The sequence below is a fragment of the Microtus pennsylvanicus genome, chromosome 22, assembly GCF_037038515.1.
Source record: "Microtus pennsylvanicus isolate mMicPen1 chromosome 22, mMicPen1.hap1, whole genome shotgun sequence".
Taxonomy (NCBI): Eukaryota; Metazoa; Chordata; class Mammalia; order Rodentia; family Cricetidae; genus Microtus; species Microtus pennsylvanicus.
Genome location: NC_134600.1, coordinates 30,613,227 through 30,634,489, shown reverse-complemented (window position 1 = coordinate 30,634,489; position 21,263 = coordinate 30,613,227). Strand labels below are relative to the sequence as shown.

Here is a 21,263-nt window from a genome sequence, read left to right as displayed (position 1 = left end):
AACTTAGAGGAATTGGTTCCCTGTTTTCACAGTGTTGGACCTGATACTCAATCACAGTTAAGTTTGACATAGCATGTTACCCAGTGAGCCATCTCCTGGGCATAGTCTTCATAATTTTAACTTAATAAAATCTTGTTATTTACAACATGGGGAGAACAGAAGAGCATAATATTAAGTGAAATAAGGCAAGTATACCAGGCTAATACATGATTTTATTCTTATGTGCCTCGATCCTAAAAGAACTGATTCTGAAGACATCAAGAACGGGTGGCGGCTGCCCAGAACTTAGACGTAGGTGGTTCTGGTAGAGCCTGATTAGTGTGCACCCAACATACAGTTAGCTCTGGCGTGCTCCTACACTAGAGGGAGGCCACCCTTGATGATAAATGACTGTGTGTTGTTAAGTAGTGGGACAAAGATATTTAAGGTCTTGACGATAAAGAAAGTTCAATGAGGTCATTTCACCCTTGTTAAAATAGAACACAATATACACAGGTATTGAAACAGTAGACGGTATCCATTCAGTATGTATATTTAATTGCTTTCTATGTTAGTTAAGCAAGAATTTCTAAAGGAAACAAAATCTTTATTTCTTGATAGGCAGGGATCCTGCCTGGGTCTCGGTAACTCTCACATCAGGTTAGAAATCACCTGTGGCAGACATTGTCTTAATTCTATAGCTCAGTTTCACAGAATGGAAAGTTCCTTTCAAGATGTTGTCATTGAAATGGGTGTTAAATTTCAGGAAATAAAGTTTGCTTCACTGCAGAAAGTCAGGCGGTAAAAACCCCGACATGGAGGAGCTCCTTCATAAGAGTCTTTGCTTCCCGGGTGCCACCATAGCTCACCTCCAAGGACAGAACCATGGGATGGCAGGACATGTGATTGACAGCTGTCACAGAGGCATGACACTGGGTGAGGCCTTAAAGCTGAACAATGCTGTTTTCTCTAGCAGGAAACATTAGAATAGCAGCAATTTGTTCTATCTAGTATTGCTTTGACGCCCAGATGATGCACAGGACATAATGCATACACCACGTACTATTACAATCCATTCCAAACACTGCAGCCAGTATAGCGAGGTAACTTAACTCAGTTGATTAACAATAACAAAAACTTCCAGGAGAAGGGATAATTCATTTGTTACATAGGAGCAACTCATTTTTTTCCTATATGTTCTAAAGGGGGATTCTGTATTTGCCAAATAAGGACTTCATGCTATAAGATACTAATATGAAAAGAAAATAAGCCCAGAGTTTTGCTATATTTTAAGAATAATTATAACACATTCTATTACTGTATGAAGCCTATATCCCTACCACTTCATTCTAGAATCAGATCTGTTTCTATAAAATTAAATCATGAAATATTAGGCTTCTAAAGAGACACGCTATAAAATACCACGCTAGACTTAGTCTTAGAGCAGACAAGACTACCAAGAGGAATATGAATGAGTCTGCAAGGGAGCTCTGCCCAGGGCCACATGTCCCAGACAGGTCAAAATTTCAAACGATCAATAATACAAAATGAGGCGAATAAATCAATTCAATGGAATGGGATGAGCTATCTAGGCTGTGCGCTAATTTCATTAGATTGTAGCTAGAGACAGAGCTCTGAAGAGGTTAGCGGGTTTGGAAGGCTCCGATTTTTCATTTCTGATCAATAGGGGAATTCAGAAAACAGCGCAAGCTGACAGGGCAAGTGAAGCCACTGGGTACTCAGCCCCGCTGCTCTTCGGGGAATCTGAAGACAGATTGGGACAGATGTCTCTGAAATCAAGTCAGGAGACTGAGTAAACAGAGACCGTGACATAGTAGAAAACTGTATGTAGATAATTATTTCTTCAGAGGTGTTTTCGTTTTCTTTTAAGTTTTAGTATTTAGACCCCAAAACATTAAAATGAACATCTGATGTGTGGTCACATTTTTTTTCTCAAAATTTTTAAATGATTTACCTGTGAATTTTATTTAGAATATGAATTGTCTTAAGTGACATAAATGCAAGGATTAATGTTTCAGGCTAACTCCCCTTTATTGTGATTAGAATTATTCTCTCTCTCTCTCTCTCTCTCTCTCTCTCTCTCTCTCTCTCTCTCCCCCTCCTTTTGGTGGTAAAAATCACTTCACCAGTCTATAAAGTTTATTGTAATATTATTCATACTATTTTAAAATTAAATTTATCAGTTATTTCTGAACTGCACAATGTAAGTCCAGACTGTTCTAAAGTGTTTTTCATCACCTGATTGTATTACTGTCACCCTCACTTTACAGAACAAGTGATTGGAAAGAAGAAATATTTGGCTTTGACGGTGTCAGTCAGCTAGGAAAGGACAGGGCAGTCATTAACACCTGGGTAGTGGTGCCCCTGAAAAACCTTCCTCACTATCGCAGTGTGCGCAGCAAATGCACCTGCATTGCCTTGCTGTTTAAAGAAGCAGAGCTATGTTCCAAAATCGTAGGAATAGAAATCATATACTTTCAAATTTTTAAGATAAACAGAATGTTTCAGAAATTCACTAATCTATTACCATTTCTGAATATTTAATATATTTTCCTAACAAAAGTTCTATGGGTATTATTTGCACTGAAAAAATACTCATCTTATTAACATAGCCTCTTTGGTAGTAAAATCCAACTACTATTTATTCTGACTATTTTCAAAACAGGCAGAACGTGGTTTCGGTGGGGAATTGTAACAATCCTGAGTACATATCTCATTCACAAAGAATTATGGATGCTTAGCATATCAATCTAGACTTGAAGTAAAAAATCCTGAGCTTCATAACAGAAAACAAAAACAGGAAAAGCTTCTCTTCTCTCGGTTTTGCTTGCCCCAGGTGAATAAATCCCACATGTTCTTTGACCTCAAGGTTATGAGTGATTCCCCTTTTACTTTGCAAAAGCAGCACCTCTTCAAAATGGCTGTGCCTTCCCAAACACTCTGGAAACAAGACCACAAGAAACAAGCACATCCAATAGGCATCACTTCAACAGCTGCTCTGTATTTGTGAAAGTGATGTCTTAAGTGTTTCACTTAAGACAAGGCGTTTTCCACAAAGCCAACAATCAGTTACAAGTTCCAAGAACATCCGGAGGAAGGAGGATCACTTGCTATCTGGAAAATGGATTTGTTAAGTAAACCTACTTTTTAAAAAAATACATAGTATTTTATTAGAAACATTATAGCACTCTGTGACCAGAGTATGTCAACATACACAGGAACAGTTTAACTATATGTGGTCAGATGGTTCTATTTTAGGTATGGCTATGTTGGGTCTATTTTCAGTAGGGCTATGTACCTTACATATCTATGAGAATTATAATTTGTCCAATGATTAAGTCAAGTTATACTTTCATTACTGTTTCAAGCCATATTCTACAATCCCTGCTGGATGTCAACTCTAAACCTATTTTGGACACTGTTTCCTGGAAGTCTGGCTATCAGTAGGTGTTTATTTTATAAACACCAGGTAAGTGTAAATATCATTGACTTAAACAGAGGAGCAGAGATGCTACAAAACGTCATTGTGCAATTATCTGAAGACAGAATCCTTGGAGACCTTCCAGATGGTTCCACACAAACCGGCTCCTTCAGAGAGGTGCAAGATGGGGTTCATTCTAAAGAAACAGCTGATCACCTTTACATACTTGTTTATCTTTGAGGGAGGCCATGAAGCATCTTCACATTGAACACAGCAATGACCTGTACTTGAGCCCATCAATCTTTATGACAAATATGAGCGTGGAGACATGTCAGCATGCCACATGTTGAAAAACACAGAAACTGAAGAGTCTAAGTTTAGTCATGATCCCAACGAGAGCTGAACTCATGGCCTTTCTCTGACTTAGTTCTGTTATGAAAGCTACCCCTACATTTCCAGCCACTTGTCACCTATTGTCACCCCAAATCCATATCCTCCTTGGTCCATTAGAATCTGGTGTTATGGGATTTCTAGTCTGTATTTATGTCTTTTCATTGATTTGCAATGTTTAGATTTGGGAAGTATCCCCCGATCAAGTCACCCTCCCTCATCTGCTCGAAGAGCAGTCAGGGTTCCCTGACCTGTGGGAAGCCCAAGGACCGCCCACCTCTATCCAGGTCTCCTAAGGTGAGCATCCAAACTGCCTAGGCTCCCCCAAAGCCAGTACGTGCAGTAGGATCAAAAACCCACTGTGATTGTTCTTGAGTTCTCAGTAGTCCTCATTGTCCGCTATGTTCAGCTAGTCCGGATTTATCCCATGCTTTTTCAGACCCAGGCCAGCTGGCCTTGGTGAGCTCCCGATAGAACATCCCCATTGTCTCAGTGTGTGGGTGCACCCCTCGCGGTCCTGAGTTCCTTGCTCGTGCTCTGTCTCCTTCTGCTCCTGATTTGAACCTTGAGATTTCTGTCCCGGAGTCCTTCTACCTAGGTCCTGTTATCTTAGCCTAAAGATACTTCCCGAAGATAACAGGACCTAGGTAGGGGGACTGTGACGTGCTGAAGGACATGTCATGTGGAAAGGTAGTCACACTAACTTTGTTTTAACACTGTTGGAGCACATCAAATTATTCTGTTGAACTCTGCACTGTCATATACATGTAGTTTCACACTTGTTAGGACATTTCAGCCAGTCATTTTCAAAACTGACTTGTAAGCTAAACATAAAACTCTATTCTAAGTCATTCTCCCAAGCAACTAAACTAAATACTTAACTTTCTACTAGAGACATCCTTGAGCAAGGATATCATATTGATAACTACAGGAAACAGAATAACATAAAATATTTGTAGTTTTTGATAAAGAGAGATTCACAAAGGTCATTTTTTTCAATGTGTCTCTTTAAATTTTTATCCTTTATCATCGTAACTACTACATATCTAGGGTGAGGTGTGGATAGTAAAAACTGGGCTCTTTGAGAATGAAACAAAGCATGGAGAACAGAAAGCAAAATGCTTAGAATGTAGCTAAGATATTAGTTCTTTTTTTTTTTTTTTTTTTTTTTTGGTTTTTCGAGACAGGGTTTCTCTGTGGCTTTGGAGCCTGTCCTGGAACTAGCTCTGTAGACCAGGCTGGTCTCGAACTCACAGAGATCCGCCTGCCTCTGCCTCCCGAGTGCTGGGATTAAAGGCGTGCGCCACCATCGCCCGGCGATATTAGTTCTTTTTTAAAAAATATTTATTTATTATGTATACAATATTCTGCCTGTGTGTATGCCTGCAGGCCAGAAGAGGGCACCAGACCTCATTTCAGATGGTTGTGAGCCACCATGTAGTTGCTGGGAATTGAACTCAGGACTTTTGGAAGAGCAGATAATGCTCTTAACCGCTGAGCCATCTCTCCAGCCCAAGATATTAGTTCTTAAGTTGTTTCATAGCTACATAAAACCAGACTTCATTACAGATGGTTGTGAGCCACCATGTGGTTGCTGGGAATCAAACTCAGAACCTTTGGAAAAGCAGGCAATGCTCTTAACCACTGAGCCATCTCTCCAGCCCCAAGATATTAGTTCTTAAGTCATTTCATAGCTATGTAAAATGAGATTTGCGCTTAGAGTCAATGACGTGCTAGAGGAAGAAGACCCTTTCACAGGTGACCACATTGTGCTTGAATTTCTCAGAGCCACACCAGCAGCTTTAAGCACACGAGGCTGCCGTCTTAGAAATAATACTGTGAGCTGGAACCCAAAGGGATCAAGCTTGGTGGCATCTCCAGGAGGAAAGCCATTTCAATACCAAACATTGTCTGCTTAGCAGATTCTAGGAAGACTATGCAAGTTCTTAAATACCAAAGTCAATAATATATATTCAATGACCTTAACAATGGGAAGGGTTTATGGACGTGATGTTTAGGAACATTTATGTACTCATAATGTGTTGCATGATTCAAAGCCTTTTTAAAACTTAGAAGCAAAAGAGTTGAGATCATTTAGATAACTCAGACACGTATTTGAGACCCATCTCTAAATATTCCATATAAAAGTACATTTAAATGATGAGCGGGAGGAATATTACCACTAGCTCTCATACACTGAGGAAAGCAGCTGGAAATATGTAGAGAAACACTATCTCATAATTACTATTCTCTCTCTATTTTTTTTTGTTTAAATAGTCAGCTTCAATATTTTCTTGAGATCTATTGACCCAAGGGGGAAAATCTGAATTCTGTGTCTCCTTGCTATGAATTGCAGAGTTCATTATGGGCTGCAAACATGAGTGTGAAGGGAAGTGGTGAGGGCAACCGTCTTCATAACAGGCTCTGGAACGCAAAGTGATTCCTCGAATGTCACCCAACTCCTTTGTGTGGAATAAGAGAGAGAGGGGGAGAGAGAGACTGAGACTGTGAAACACTGGCTAACAGCCAAATACGATCCTGGACAGTCTAAAGAGCAACTGTGAGTTCCCACACTATCCCTGGTACCCAGAAAATTACATAAGAGAGTAATCAAAATATTTTTCAGGTAATTTAATTATATTGCCATAATTCCTCATAAATTTTCAGAAAAGACATAAAATACTGCAAATCACTATACTGGGCTATATAGAAGGTTCTTCATCTGGTTCAATTCAAGTTAAAACTTAGCACAAAATTGTATCTATCAGCCATATTATTTCTCAAAAGCCTTCTGTAAGCAACTTAATGTCTTTGCGGCAATTCCTCCGAATTACAATTTTCACTAATTATATTATTGTTTTGAGCAGGAATTATTTGTACAGCATTCATTTTGATTATGTAATCATTCTCAAATACTTAGTAAAGTGTTTCACCCACTAGTTAGCTTTGTTCATTTTATTTTGAATTACATGTATCTGTGTCTGTGGAGAGGGGGAGGGGACATGAGTTTAGGTCCCAGTGGAGGTCAGAAGAGGGCATCGGATCTGCTGGAGCTAGGATCACATGCCACTGTGAGAGCCCCAATGTAGATCACCTGACAAAACTCAGGTCCTCTGCAAGAGCAACAAGCTCTTTTACAGTTACCACCAGCTCTCTGGCCCCTGCTCTTGGCTTGTAAGCTCTCTAAAATACTTGAATTTGGTGAATTACCGATAGAACATCCCCATTGTGGGCGGTCCTTGGACTTCCCACAGGTCAGGGAACCCTGATGGCTCTTTGAGCTGATGAGGGAGAGGGACTTGATGGGGGGAGGGGGAGGGAAATGGGAGGCGGTGGTGGGGAGGAGGCAGAAATCCTTAATAAATAAATAAATTTAAAAAAATAAAAAATAAATAAAATAATGTAAAATTTGAAAAAATATTTGAATTTGTATTTAAAAGGAAATCTGTGCAAATTCCTTATATAGACATGTTGGTAAGTACATCAAAAGTTAATACAATACTCTTAAAAACTTTAACTACAAACAAAATATATTCTAACTTATTTTAAAAACTTCAAACTGATAAAAGTATTCAGATTCACTAATATGATCACAAACTAATAAAATATACCTATGGGCGTGAAAAAAACCAATTTTGCCACCATTCTAAAATACATATTCATATCCATATATTTCTGATAAATTGACTCTCAGAGTACTTCAACAAGGTCTAAGAATTTTGAACAATATGCTTCACCTATGTGTAGGACAAAAGGTGAATATTGGTAGAGGAAACTAATCAAGACAATGAAAAAGCAACTTTAATGGTTGAGTGTTCTTTTCATACAATGCCACGCAGTGCTGCAGGAAATAATTAGTTTATAAACTGAAAAGAGCAGTTGAATTTGGTCTAAATATTCTGTAAATGATATGCACACACACTTTCATACACACACACTAAATTAAAAGATCCAAAACCTCTAACAGAACCATATCTGGGACTCTATCCTATAAACAAAATCCAATTTTTATTTAAAATAATAATACACAAATATATGTATTATATTGCTCTGCATTTGAATGTTCAAGAAAGGACATTTTCCTTCCTCACCATAAGAGTTCAGTTCATGGTATCACATCAACTTAAATTATTATCTAACATCTACTCAACAGCACAGTAAATAATTTTACTACTTTCTAGGCCAGCCACGTGGATGCTTGTGAGGCTGATCATGGCTGCACATGTCTGCAATACCTGCCACCCTTACATAGCAAGACGCTGTCTCACAAAACCTACAGAGAAGGCAGTGACAAAAGCAAATTAAACACGTTAATAGGAAAAAAATTAAAAGTAATACAAAAATAAGACATGCTATTTCTAACTGTGTAAGAAATTTTTAGATGTCTTTTCTCCTTACTTTTAAGTACTAAATTTTATAATATGCCCAGAGTCTTTACATATGTCAAGTACATTCTCCATAAAATACATACTCTCATCAGAATCCAAGATAGGAGTAGAACGAACTCATAACAGCTCACGTCAACTGTTAACTTGGATGGGGCTTTATGTGTGTGCGCTATGTGCCTGTGCAGGGCGGAAGTCAATGTTCAGTGTCCTCAATCACTCTCCGGGTTCTTTATGAAAGATGGATCCCATTGATTGGCTACACTGGCTGAGCAACAATCCTGTGAGGTTTGTGATAGGTGGACAGATGCCAGCAGCAGCGTCAGCTCCTGAAGTGAGGGCTGAGAGCCAGACCTCGGGTCCTCAAGCTTGGGGAGCAAGCACTGTAACTACGAATCAGCTCCCCAGCCAATCCTTTAGAACTTTAATAGCACTTGATAACCTCTGGGTAACGAGAATGTCAGGACTCGTCTGAGCATGCCTTGGCTTCTGAATTCTATTATTTCCTATGTATTATATAAGAGTCTCTGTCCATTGTCTATCAATGTGTGCATAAATAAATAAATGATATTCCTCCAAATACTTAATAGTAGTTTTTGGATTTAAACATACATGTTGATTTTTGATATCTATAAACTTTTGATTAAATTTATTGAAATCTGTCTAAAAATGCATTATTTTATAAGCATAACTAACACACAACAGTATAATGAACTTATTTTGGTTAGGACGAAGCAGCAGAAAATACAGCTCAGTCAATAGCTCCACTCCCACAGATTCCTTTCTCTATTACAGAGTGGCTTTTTAAAAATACTAAAATAGCAGAAATAAAGAACAACAAACGTGTGGTTTTTTTTTTCAATATTTGAGAGGCCATCTCTGCTTGTAAACTGTGAAGAAAATGTTGGATATGCTTACAGGATTCCAGATACAAAATGCACGCACACTACGCTAGTCATGATCAGTGAACATTCTAGCCTGGAACCATGATGAGGGCAAACCGGGTTGTTACTTAACTAAAAGTCAGCGTCGCTCTTCTGAGTGTGAAATAAAAGCGAACTGAAGACTTAGAGGTAGATCTAACTAAGCAGAGCCGCTCTGCTTGGCATGAAATGAAATTGCTTGTATGAGTGCTAGAACAAAATAGTTATTTGCTATACTTAGTGTCATCATGGCAAAGTAACACTCTAGAGGACATGGGTCATAACATCAGGATCGGTGTTTTCATGAACTAAATGTTTACTAAAAGATACAGTTAATATACTAGCAATAAAATTAGGGATGAGTTTGCATTTTGTTGTTCTGAGATCATATTCATAGCACCCTCTCCTTCGCTTTCCCCTCCAAAGCCTCCCATGAACTATCTACCTAGCTCATCTTCAAATCCGTAGCCAATTTATTTTCAAATAACAAATCCTAATTTTAATTCTAACTCTCTTTCTGACAGCGGTTCCCACAGAAGTCTGAATATGGAATCAGATCCCCGGAACTGGTGTTACAAATGGTTGTGAGCGCTCATGTGGATGCTGGGAACAGAACCCAGGTCCTTTGCGGAACTAGGAAGTGCACACATACGGAGCGCACACATATGTGCATACAAAAATACAGGTAAAACACTCTTACACAAAAAATTTAAAAATAAATAAATACAAAAAGAAAAAAAATACCTAGGATTTTATCTATGGTAGGGGAAAATGTGTTTTTCACAGTGTTATCGTACAAATTAAGATAATTTGTTTAAGATGGTTAATAGGATACCAGAAATTTTAGTACTCAGTTAAATCTCGTATTTGAAGATATTGGTAGAGTTGCATATTCTGGGAGTAGTAATGTATCAGTGTGTATATATTATATTATATATATATATATATATCTCACATATAACACATATGTAAATTATTTGAAAGGTCAACTCTACCTATTTTACATTTTTTTCATTCTCCCTACACAATATTCTGTGCTCAGCCTTGCAAAGGTAATACACATATCTAAGTCACTCCAGCACACGCTAAGGCCCATACAGGGCGTTCTGATTCAGAAACAAACACCTAGAAAGCTATTTCCAATACAGAAAGGCCTGCATGCAGTCAGTACAAATCAGATAGGTATAACACCCGTCATCACCTCGATACATCTAACTATTGTTTTGCTTTTGCCATCTATCATTCTCTTTAAACGTATCAAATCCAATCACAGTTAAGTAATAATTTAATGTAAGAAATCAATACTCACATCAAGATCATCTTTAGCATTGTAGTAGACAACTTCATTGCTCTAAAAAGAAAAAAAGAATGTTGCATTGATTAGAGAGTATAAACAAGAAATACTGGACCTAACAACACACTTTTGACTATTTTAGGTAACAAACTCATTGACTATTTTAAGTAATGAGCAGAATTGCTTTTAAATTCTATCCTACGAAAGCCATAGACCCTCTAACATTCATAGAAACCCTGAGGCAGTCCACTAGAGCAACCAGGGCAACACATCCGGCAACGGAGAAATGATCCAGTACAGGACTGAGAAATATCGTCCTAAAGAACGTAAGGACTTCATGGTGAGTGCTCACTTGGTATACACAGATAAATACATAAATATAATAAATAATGAACCTTACTAAAATTAGGTAAAGCAATTTTATATTAGTGTTAAAAGTTTTTAATCTTCATATATAACTTTCTACAGTATCAATATCTGAAGACATATTATGCAATCTCAGAAACTGTTCATCAGATTTAAGTATCTGAATTCAGATAGTAAAGGGTACCAAATCATATAACTGTCAGATTATATAACTATCAAATTAGATTAGAATATTATTTCTCGCTGGGTATTGGTGGTGCATGCCTTTAATTCCAGTACTTGGGAAGCAGAGGCAGGTGGATCTCTGTGAGTTTGAGGCCAGTCTGATCTACAGAGAGAGTTCCAAGACATCCAGAGCTACACAAAGAAACCCTGTCTCAAAAAAGAAAATCACAGCAAATTATTTCAATTCTTGTGAAGTAGTAAATGAGTGTGCACACTTCCCAAGAATAAACAACAGACAGGTCCTCTGAACACGGTCGCTGAAATATACTGAGAGTGTGTACTTCCAGATGTGGTTTATCTTATGTGCGAGGCTGTTTAGTCTCATGCACATGTGCGTAGCATGTGCATGCCCAGTGCTCGTGGGGGGCAGAGGAGGCTGCTGGATCCCCTGGCACTCCTGAGCTACCATGGAGGCTCTGGAAACTGTTGGTCCATCTCTCTGGCCTCCAAAATACTGAAAACATTAAACGGAACTCTAAACTATTCTCCAGAAGGACATTATAAAAGAACAAAACTGACTGTCAGGGATTTCAATCCTTTTCTTGCATTGGGAGATTAGTTCTGCATATCTGTCGCAGCAAATTGGACACTATATAAAGACACATTTTTTTTTCTGTATCGTGAACATTTGCCAGCATGGATAATTCCAAAATTGCAATAATAGAAATCAATAATCCACTATTTTTTTTAGAGGAAATTTACTTGGGCTCTATTTTTAAAGACAGTAAGTTGAGGTGCAGGCCTCAGTAAAAGAGATGAGTGCCCCACCAGCCAGCCGAGCTGGCCCGTTCCATAGGTTCAGTTCCCCAAAATCCATCCCACAGCTCTTGCTTTCCTCCCTCATCACCCCCACCACTGCTGAGCCCTGCCCTCACCTCCTGTGACTCCTATTCCATAGTTGCAGGCCGCAACAGTCACTAAATATGTAGAAGATTCTCCCCCTTGCCAGTAAAACTGACACGCTCCCAAAATACTGCTTTCTAAGACCCATTCCACAATACCTCCTTCCTCAACAGCCCCACCACTGCGTGGTGTTCCCCCCACCCTGGCTGACTGTCACTGCTAAGATGCTGGTTTTATCAGTTAAAAGAACAGGTTCAGACCACATCAGTTAGAAGAAAAAAGGTCCCCTTACTGAAATAAATGCCAAGCAAGCTTCCTGAACGCCAGTTCCCAACCTGGACAGATAACCTAAAAGATCAGAGGTCACACTAGTCATCAAAAATCCAGGTCACAAAAGACCACAAGGGCAAAGAAGTAACAGAAAACAAGGAAAAGAAACACACACACACACACACACACACACAGAGAAAACAAATTCAGAAATTGGGAATTAAACCTAATCATCCCAAATCCGGACGCCTAAACACCAGTGTAAGAATACAGTAAGCAAGAGCCCAGGCAACATGGCCCAAGCAGAGCCCAACTATCCTGACCGAAAGACCTGAATATGCTCAAGTAGCAGAAACACAAGGAAACAACCTTAAAAGAAACTTTGTGAAGATGATAGAGGACCTTAAAGAGGAAATGAAAAACTCCCTTGAAGAAGTGGAAGAAATTATGAGGAAATCAATAAATCCGTTAATGAATACAAAGAAAAAACAAAGTGAGGAAAATTATTCAAGACTTGAAAATTAAAACTGAAAAAGAAAACACAAGCTGAGGGAAATTAAAGCAATTCCACTAAAACCAGGGACTAGACAAGGGTACTCACCCTCCCCATACCTATTCCATACAGTACTTGAAGTTTTAGCTAGAGCAATTAGATAACTAAAGGAAATAAAAGGGATACAAATTGGAAAGAAAGAAGTCAAAATATTGCTATTTGTAGATGATATGATATGACAGACACATAAGAAACCCCAAAATTCTACCAGGGAACTTCTATAGTTCATAAATACCTTTAGAGAAATGGTTGGATCCAAACATAACTCAAAAAAGTCAGTAGCCACCTATATACAAATGATAAAGGGCTGAGAAAGAAATCAGAGAAACAACACCCTTCCCAAGATCAAGAAAGAGTATAAAATACCTTATAACCTGCACCAAGCAAGTGAAAGACCTGTGTGACAAGAACTTCAGATATTTGAAAAAAAAAGAAATTGGAGAAGATAGCAGAAGACGGAAAGATTGATCCAGCTTGAAACCCATGCCATGAGAGGAAACTCATCCCTGACGTTGGTTGAAGGGCTAGGACCCAGAGGTGGAACAACCCAGGCACCTTAGGCTAGAACCAAATACAACTGCCCAACACAAAACAAAACAAAAAATGGTCAATGAAACAATCCCTGATGATATTCTGCTATACCCATAAATCGGAGCTTAGCCCAAGGGTCATCAGAGAGGCTTCACCCAGCAACTGATGCAATTAGATGCAGAGACCCGTTGCCAAACATTAGGAAGAGCTTAGGGAAATCCCGAGGAAGAAGAAGAGGATAGGTTGAAGGAGCCAGAGGGGTCAAGGACACAAGAAAACCCACAGAACCAACTAACCTTGGTTCACAGAGACTCAGAAACTTGGTACAGAGGCCCTCTGTACATATATTACAGTTCTGCAGCTTGATCTTTTGGTAGGACTCCTAACAATGTGGGCAGTGGCTGTCTTCTGCTCTGTTGTCTGTCTTTGGGACCCTTTCCTCCTACCAGGTTGCCTTGCCCAATCTTAATAGGAAAGGAGGCTCCTAGTCTCAAACTGCAACTTGATATACCATGGCTGGTTGATATTCATGGGAGGCCTGCCCTTTTCTTAAGAGCAAAGGAGAAGTAGATGGGTTGGGAAGGGAGGACTGGATGGGCCTTTGGCAGGAGAGGAGGGAGGGGACTCTGTCTGTAATGCAAAAACAGAATAAATAAATAAATAGACTACATACTATGTTATTATAGCTTCTTCATAGAAAAAATAAGTAAAAGTCGTGACATTTAGAAAAAAGTAGTTAATTGTCACTTTGGAAGTCTGGACAAACAGCTCTACAGTTAACGGTGTGTTCTGCTCTTTTATGGGAACATAGGCTGGCTTATGTCTCTCTAAGCTCCAGAAAACCCCAAGTCCTCTTAAGGTGTCTGGACATTTTCACTCACACACACACGCACGCATGCACGCACGCACACTTATAAGTCTTTTGAAAAGCTGTCACCTTCTTCACATGTTCACAGGTCTCAGCATGTGTCTGAATGTATGCATCTCCACGACGTTTTGCTTCCCGAGTTTCTGCTGTTTCTGATCTGAAAAGCCTATCTAGAGACCGAGAAGATTGTGCGAGTCTCTGTGAAGACCGAAGAACCCCAAACTGTAAATATTGGAACATATGCTTCATCTCCTGGATTAAAACCCATAAACTGAAATTTGTTTCAGAAAGGATTGACTGAACTTTAAAAAAAAATATTGATTTTTGAAGTGACTGGGTAGTGAACTTTAATGAGCGCAGAATTTCCAATTCCTGGAACTTGTTACAGCATCCTTTGTGAGTGAATTAAATACAAAGCAGGACACACTCCCAAGTCCCCCCGAGACCCACACCTAATCACTGCTTTATTGATTCCACTTGCCACGTAGTCTTTGAGGTTTCAGAGACAATTTTCAGTTCTGGAGTGCGGATCCCGACAACAGAAAAGTAGGGGAAGTTACTCTGCATGGCAGACTTCATCTTGGAGCATGTGCTTCTTGCATTTACAGAATCAGAGCAGGTATAGGACCGAGTAAAGCCGTGTTAAAATCCTTTCACAACAGTCGTGTCAACAGAGACTTATGCATGCATCATTGGGCCATGTCAGGACATCAGGAAATGTTTCCAAACCCCCTTCTCTTGCTGGAAACAGTTCAATTAGGCAGGACACCCTACAAGTGTAGGATCACATTTGGTAGACAGTCCCAAAGTCAAGGGACGCAACTGATTTATCAAATTGTGTCCTCTGTGTGATCACGCAATGAGTTTAAGCCTCCCATGCAGGAGGGTCCCGCAGGTTGTCAGGAGACAATCAAGTATGACGAGCGCGCTAGTAACTCAAACCAAACATTTTGATTGTGCTGAGATAAATTTTATGTGAAATCTAAATTCAATCAAGCAAAATGAAACTCTTAAAAATTCAAGTTTGAGCATTTCTAACATATTCTTATTTTTACTGTAGTGCAATTTATATAAAACCTGTTATTCAACTATACTTTTAGAAATTGTTCATTTCTCCTAAATCTGTTTTGGAAAATGATAATCTGAAATTTATTTAAATTTTATGCAATTATACCAGGTTTTCTGGGTTTGAGATGACATCATTCATTATACTTGATATGTTAAAATTAACTGAAAAATTCAAATGCTGCATATGTGTGTATAATTTAAATTTAAATATATGTGCAATATACAAACTATATATATATATATATATATATATATGCACATACAGTTATGTTACACTGAATTAGTCATAAAATTATAATGTAAACTAAACATCTTCATCCCTTTTTGGAGCCTAATCTGTAAAATTTTCTATTTTAAAAGAGTTAATTCTTAACATAGTTTTTTTTACACGGTCTAAATATATTTATATTTAAGACAAATGTGTTCTTGGAGAAGTTAAGACAGTGATGAGCCACCAAGTCAAACCCCTGTTCTTGATTTGGGAAGGTGACAGACCTTAGCGGAATGAGCAACACCTAGAGAGACACACCTTATCACTGTACGTCTTCTCTGCCAATGGATGGGATGTGGCTTAGGACCACCGCCAGTAAATGTGGCGTGGCCTTAGGACCACCGCCAGTGAATGTGACGTGGCCTTAGGACCACCGCCAGTAAATGTGGCGTGGCCTTAGGACCACCGCCAGTGAATGTGACGTGGCCTTAGGACCACCCCCAGTGAATGTGACGTGGCCTTAGGACCACCCCCAGTGAATGTGGCGTGGCCTTAGGACCACCCCCAGTGAATGTGACGTGGCCTTAGGACCACTTCTTCAAGAAGAGGCCAACATCTCAGGCCGATTCCTTCTCCCTTGACAGCATCCTCTGCCTCCAGTCCACTTAAAATTTTGTTTAGAAAGATTTCTAGATAGCATAAGCGGTCCGATCCCAAACCCTCGACAATTACTTCAGCGTAACTGGCTCCATGACTTGAATGGATTTGTTGCACTTGGATTAGGTTACATTTCTCCACATACCATAGTATGTAGTTCATGTAGCAGAAACAATAGCGGCAAATGAGTATACTTGCCTAGTCCTAACCATGACCGTCGACAATTATTCCGACTACCTACTTAGGGCTAAGTGCTTGAGAACAGGATGACTGATAGCTACGTTCTTCCTGAGGGAGCACGGGAGCCCATTTCAGCACCTAAGTGGCAAGAAGTCTCAGGTAAGGGCCGGTAATACCTAAATGTGCTACAATTAATCTCTCTTGATATTTGTAGGTGGCAGGTAATTAGACATCTCAAAGAATTAACTATATTTCCTCCTTATTAATGAGAAAGAGGGGCGGGGGAGAAGAGATTGTTAATTACTTACCTAGCCTCACTAAAAGTTCCCTGAGTCCTTCCTTCGAGGAAGTAGCCAGACTAGTATTATTTGCAGGTTTAATTAAACGATAGCGTATAAACTAAAAGCCATAGGTATTGGTGATAGAATAAGTTTATCGTGTTTCTTAACTTGAACTAAAGATTTTGAACATCATCACCTAAGAAAAGAGTCTAGATAGAAACAATTGCTTCAGATGGTTTTCAGAGCAAGGTAAAACATTATGGGATAAAGCCAGCAACAGCTACAGCTAGATCTTAGACTGGCAAAACCTACAGAGGGCTATTTTTCAAAATTAAGTCATCTTAGATGACAAAAACAAATCATTTTGCTCCTGATTTTAAGCCCGCAAGTTAGACGCGCATTATCTGCTTGAAATAAATGGACTTATATGGACCATTCTCATATAATACGGCCGCTTGGTGAAGTTTAAAATGCTCCCTAGTTGAGAGATAAATTACTTTAGTCTCTTGGTATCTATTGGGAATCAAAATCAAATCTGGGCAAAATAGGCTACTCCGTCTTAGAAATGTATATTATGAGTGACAGCTTCTGCGTGCCAGGTACTATAAAACTTGTTCTCTGAGGAATACTTATGTTAAAGTCTGAGGTCTCAGAACTAAGATCAAATTCAAGTATAAAGCTTTAACATTTAAGAATAAATGTCTAGTAAATCTTATTCATGCCAAACCTGTGATGATTTCTAAACACATGATGTTACTATTGTTTTAAAAACCTAATTGGTGAAGGGTTCCACATGTTATATAACAGGGGTCTTAGGTGTGTTTGTGGAAGAGTCATGCTAACGGATGCTAAACTGACAACGGTACCTGTCTTTGCATCCGAAATTAAGTACTTGCGTTTCCCAGTCTCCTCCTCAGCTTCCTGCCTTTATGAATGCAGGGTTACTAGTTCCTAGAGACGGTCAGGACAGTCTGATGCTAAATCAACTCACCTAATAGTGTTTAATCTCTGAGAAACAGTCATTCATCCTATGTTGTTTTATAGTTCATCTTAAAATACAGATTCAATTTTTATACTGATGTAATTAGCTTAATGAAAGAATAAGACAGGAAAACAATGTATTCCTGCTGTAAGCTTATTTTTGATACTTACGAAACATGTTATTTAACTTTTAGTCCTAGGGTAATTTCCATATTTATAACATCATCGGGTTAAGCTCCATTATAGTGCCTGTGAAGTACCGTATTATTAGATAGCTCAGCATACATTAACCGATCATTAAGTCAAAGCCTCTTAGGGAAATTGACAAGAGTAAACAACAATAGCCCCACTGGCCTTTATTATGCATATCAACCCAAAGGGATTCCATCCTTAATATTTACACTGAAACTACTGACACAATTGGAAACCCAATCCTTAATGAAAGAAATAACTGTACTGTTCCCAATAGGAAATGTGAATTATGTCTATAAAAAAGAAAGACACTTTTAATGGAGAGATTATGGTGTTCCCAATAGAATCGTGACAGTGCTTTAAAAAGGCACAGAGTGTTTTGAATATGTTTTAAACTGGACTGCCTGGTAATGGCTGTCAAAAGCTATAGAAAATTATTAGAAATTCCACATTAAGACAGTAAAATGGAAAAAATATATGCGGCTTTTAAAGAAAGTTTCAAATAGAACAAACGTGTGCACACACCACGTAAACATACAACACACACAATTCAAATAAAATATAGTATAGAGTATGCTTAGAGAAAACCAACAAGAAAATCTAAGTGGAAATTTATTTCAGAGTTCTTTGGATCGTGGCTCTCAACAAGGACCAATTTCTTTAAGCGTCAAGAGCAGTACCAATTTATTTCATCATCTTATAGACTTTAATAGCAATCTGTCTCTGAGCTATTCCAGTGTTCCAGATGAATTTAATAAAGAGAAGACCTGAGACACTGAGAAAAGGCAAAAGTAGAATATGAGAAGATAAATATGTTATTTTCTGCAGGCCCCAAATCCCCGAGGAATTCCAGTTCATAACTAAGAAAGAGCAATCCTGATGCTGGAGGACGGGTTCTGTTCTGCTGCAGTCTGTACTTCCAAGGAAGCTTTGGTGAGATTCATTAAAATCACTCGTAGTTAATCCACGAAAATCGCATTTAGCATGTCCTTCCTACTGACCTAGACAACACAAAGCTCTTCTTGACTGATTAACCTTAAGAGCGCTTGACCACATGACACGAGGTCCTAGCGGTAAAATCACGTTAATTTGTCCCATCCCATAATTAGCAGCGCATCTCCAGATCTACCATTTTCAATCTTAGAAAATCACCACTCTGAAACGAAATATAAAGGCCCACTTTATGGTACTGAATTAATTACTGAGTGTAAAAGAGTCTGTCAAACATCAAGCTCTGAAGAATGTTAAAAGTATCACTGCTATGCCAATTCATCTCACAGCCTACTGGCCACTAGGAGCAATGCATCCGGAGACACAGACAGGGGCGCACTGTGCCTAGGGCAGGCTGGGATTTGCATTAAATTGCTTAAAGCTGGCAACATCTTTTAGATACAGAAGAGCCCAATCGCCGAAGATAGTATGCTAAAATTTTAATTAACATTTCAGCATATTGCTCCTTGAATTCCCCATTCCTTTTCTTCCTCCTTCCCCACCGAAACAATGGGTTTCCACACGCTGGATAAATAGGGAGAACGTAGCAAGCAGCACTAAAACAAATGTTTTTGTTTCATGTGAAAAGCAGGCTATACCGTAGTTCATTTAAGGCGAAAGTCATAAAATCCAGCCTTCAGAAAGCAGAATGGGATCATACTTAAAGGCGGATTGTGTCATATGCAAGAGAATAATCTAGGCAGTCTGAACAGTGGACTGTTGTCACCTAGTGCCCAGAATACAGCATCAGGAACACGGAGCACGGTGCTCCTCTTTAGGAACAGGGCTGCTGAGAACCAAGTTTGCCTGGAAGAGGAAGTCCAAAGAGAAGGAACAGAGTGAAGCCACAGAGGAAGCGAATAGCAAAGGGCAGGTGAGGTGCGCGCTGAATACCAGAACCGAGAGGCCTGCAGGACTCTCAAGACTTGTGAGCCTGGGGGAGCTTTCCTTCGTGATGACCTCCCTCTGCTTTCCTTCACCACCTCCTAATACTTCCAATGGCGCCTTCTGCTGTTCACCAACACTGTGTCAGGGACAACATAAGGAGTCGCTCTCCGGTTATTATGGAATGATGGGTGAAGGCCTGCTTCACAGGCCAACCGCACGGAGATCCTAAGCCTGTAGCCGTCCCATAGTACACTGTGCTTTGTTGTGTGGCCTAGGAGGCAGAGACAGGGAAGCCTTCAGCACCCAGGCCAGTGCTTGGCTGGAGAGCCTCACAAGCAAGCAGACCACAGCACATGAGACTACCCCCCCTGCAAGCTCAGTGAAACATCTGACGAGCTTTACCCTCCACAGGAGGCCTTGGTGGACTGATTTTTCACCTGCTATGCATTTGGAACCAGCCACTAAGATTAGAACTTGACCCGAGGTCATCTACTTAGGAGATGATAATCCCATCTGACCGTGGGGTTTTGCACAGCACCTCCAGAGAAGTTCCTATGAATGAAGACCCGAGTGGAGGCAGAGTTGTAACGGAAGCACACTATTTGTAAAGAGACAGCACACTTACACAAGGAAAGGGAGTAGGGCGAAGGAAGAAATATTAGTGGCTCAAAAGAACCCACTGAGCGGTATTAGGCTCGTTGGCTCATTTAGACAGCATAGACCTTTTCACGCACACTAAAATACACTTAACTCTACATACATAGGACTTCGGGGGTTGTGTGTCTCAGCATCTGCAATCTGTTGATATGTTTTATAAACAGACAAAGCCACCTTCTGACATTAGAGGACCTCTGCTTCTGAGCCTGAGGTACTCTTTGCTGTAGCTGGCTAGATCAGGGCTCCTCCAGCATTCCACTTTGTCAAGGTGGTAGATTTTACTAGGCTTTCCACAAGCGCTCTCTCCTCTCCTCTCCTCTCCTCTCCTCTCCTCTCCTCTCCTCTCCTCTCCTCTCCTCTCCTCTCCTCTCCTCTCCTCTCCTCTCCCCTCCCCTCCCCTCCCCTCCCCTCCCCTCCCCTCCCCTCCCCTCCCTCCCTCCCTCCCTCCCTCCCTCCCTCCCTCCCTCCCTCCCTCTCTCTCTCTCTCTCTCTCTCTCTCTCTCTCTCTCTCTCTCTGTCCTCTTCTCTCCCAGCTCAGTGACACCACAGGAAACACCCGCAGGAGAACATGGTAGAGCAGAAGAAAAATGAAGATATTTAAGACATGTGTGTGTTAAAGAACGACTGGAAATCCATTCCCTGGGGTCCTTTTATGAACTGAATTCTCTAAGGAGGACTGAGTGAGGATGCCCTCTATGCTAGTCAGCAGCATTTTTAACATGTCCATTCCTACACACCACAGCCAGATCAGTGGGCCATCACATGATAGGGCAGTAGGTACAGGAAGAAGTTGCGAGAAGAACCTGGGCTAAGGGGCCTTGTTATTTGCTGCTGGGATGTGGGTAGCAAAACAGCTGTATCTGCTGCTAGCCACTGGGGGCGGGGGGAGGGACGACGACAAATCAACAGATGCTCTTCAGCACCAGCCAGGTTCAGTAGGAGTGTCGAGCCATGAGCTTCCCCTTGTCACACAGTGTGTACGGTAGAGGCTGGTAGACTAGTCACTTGGATTTTTATAATAACATTGTTAGAAAATGCTTGTTTTTGTTTAGTTGGGAATGACATAATGGAATCAGACGGCCCGTGCGA

The 21,263-nt window shown here is 40.0% G+C and overlaps 1 protein-coding gene across 6 annotated transcripts in view; it reads right to left on the bottom strand.

The window, feature by feature from the left end:
• The window catches only part of Cacna2d1 (calcium voltage-gated channel auxiliary subunit alpha2delta 1), a 403,873-nt gene that overhangs the window by 158,016 nt on the left and 224,594 nt on the right, over positions 1–21,263 (bottom strand). For all 6 annotated transcript variants that reach the window (XM_075956382.1, XM_075956383.1, XM_075956384.1 and 3 more), the window contains exon 5: positions 10,429–10,470. In XM_075956382.1, coding sequence (XP_075812497.1) covers positions 10,429–10,470 — 42 coding nt within the window. The remainder of the gene's footprint in view (positions 1–10,428; positions 10,471–21,263) is intronic.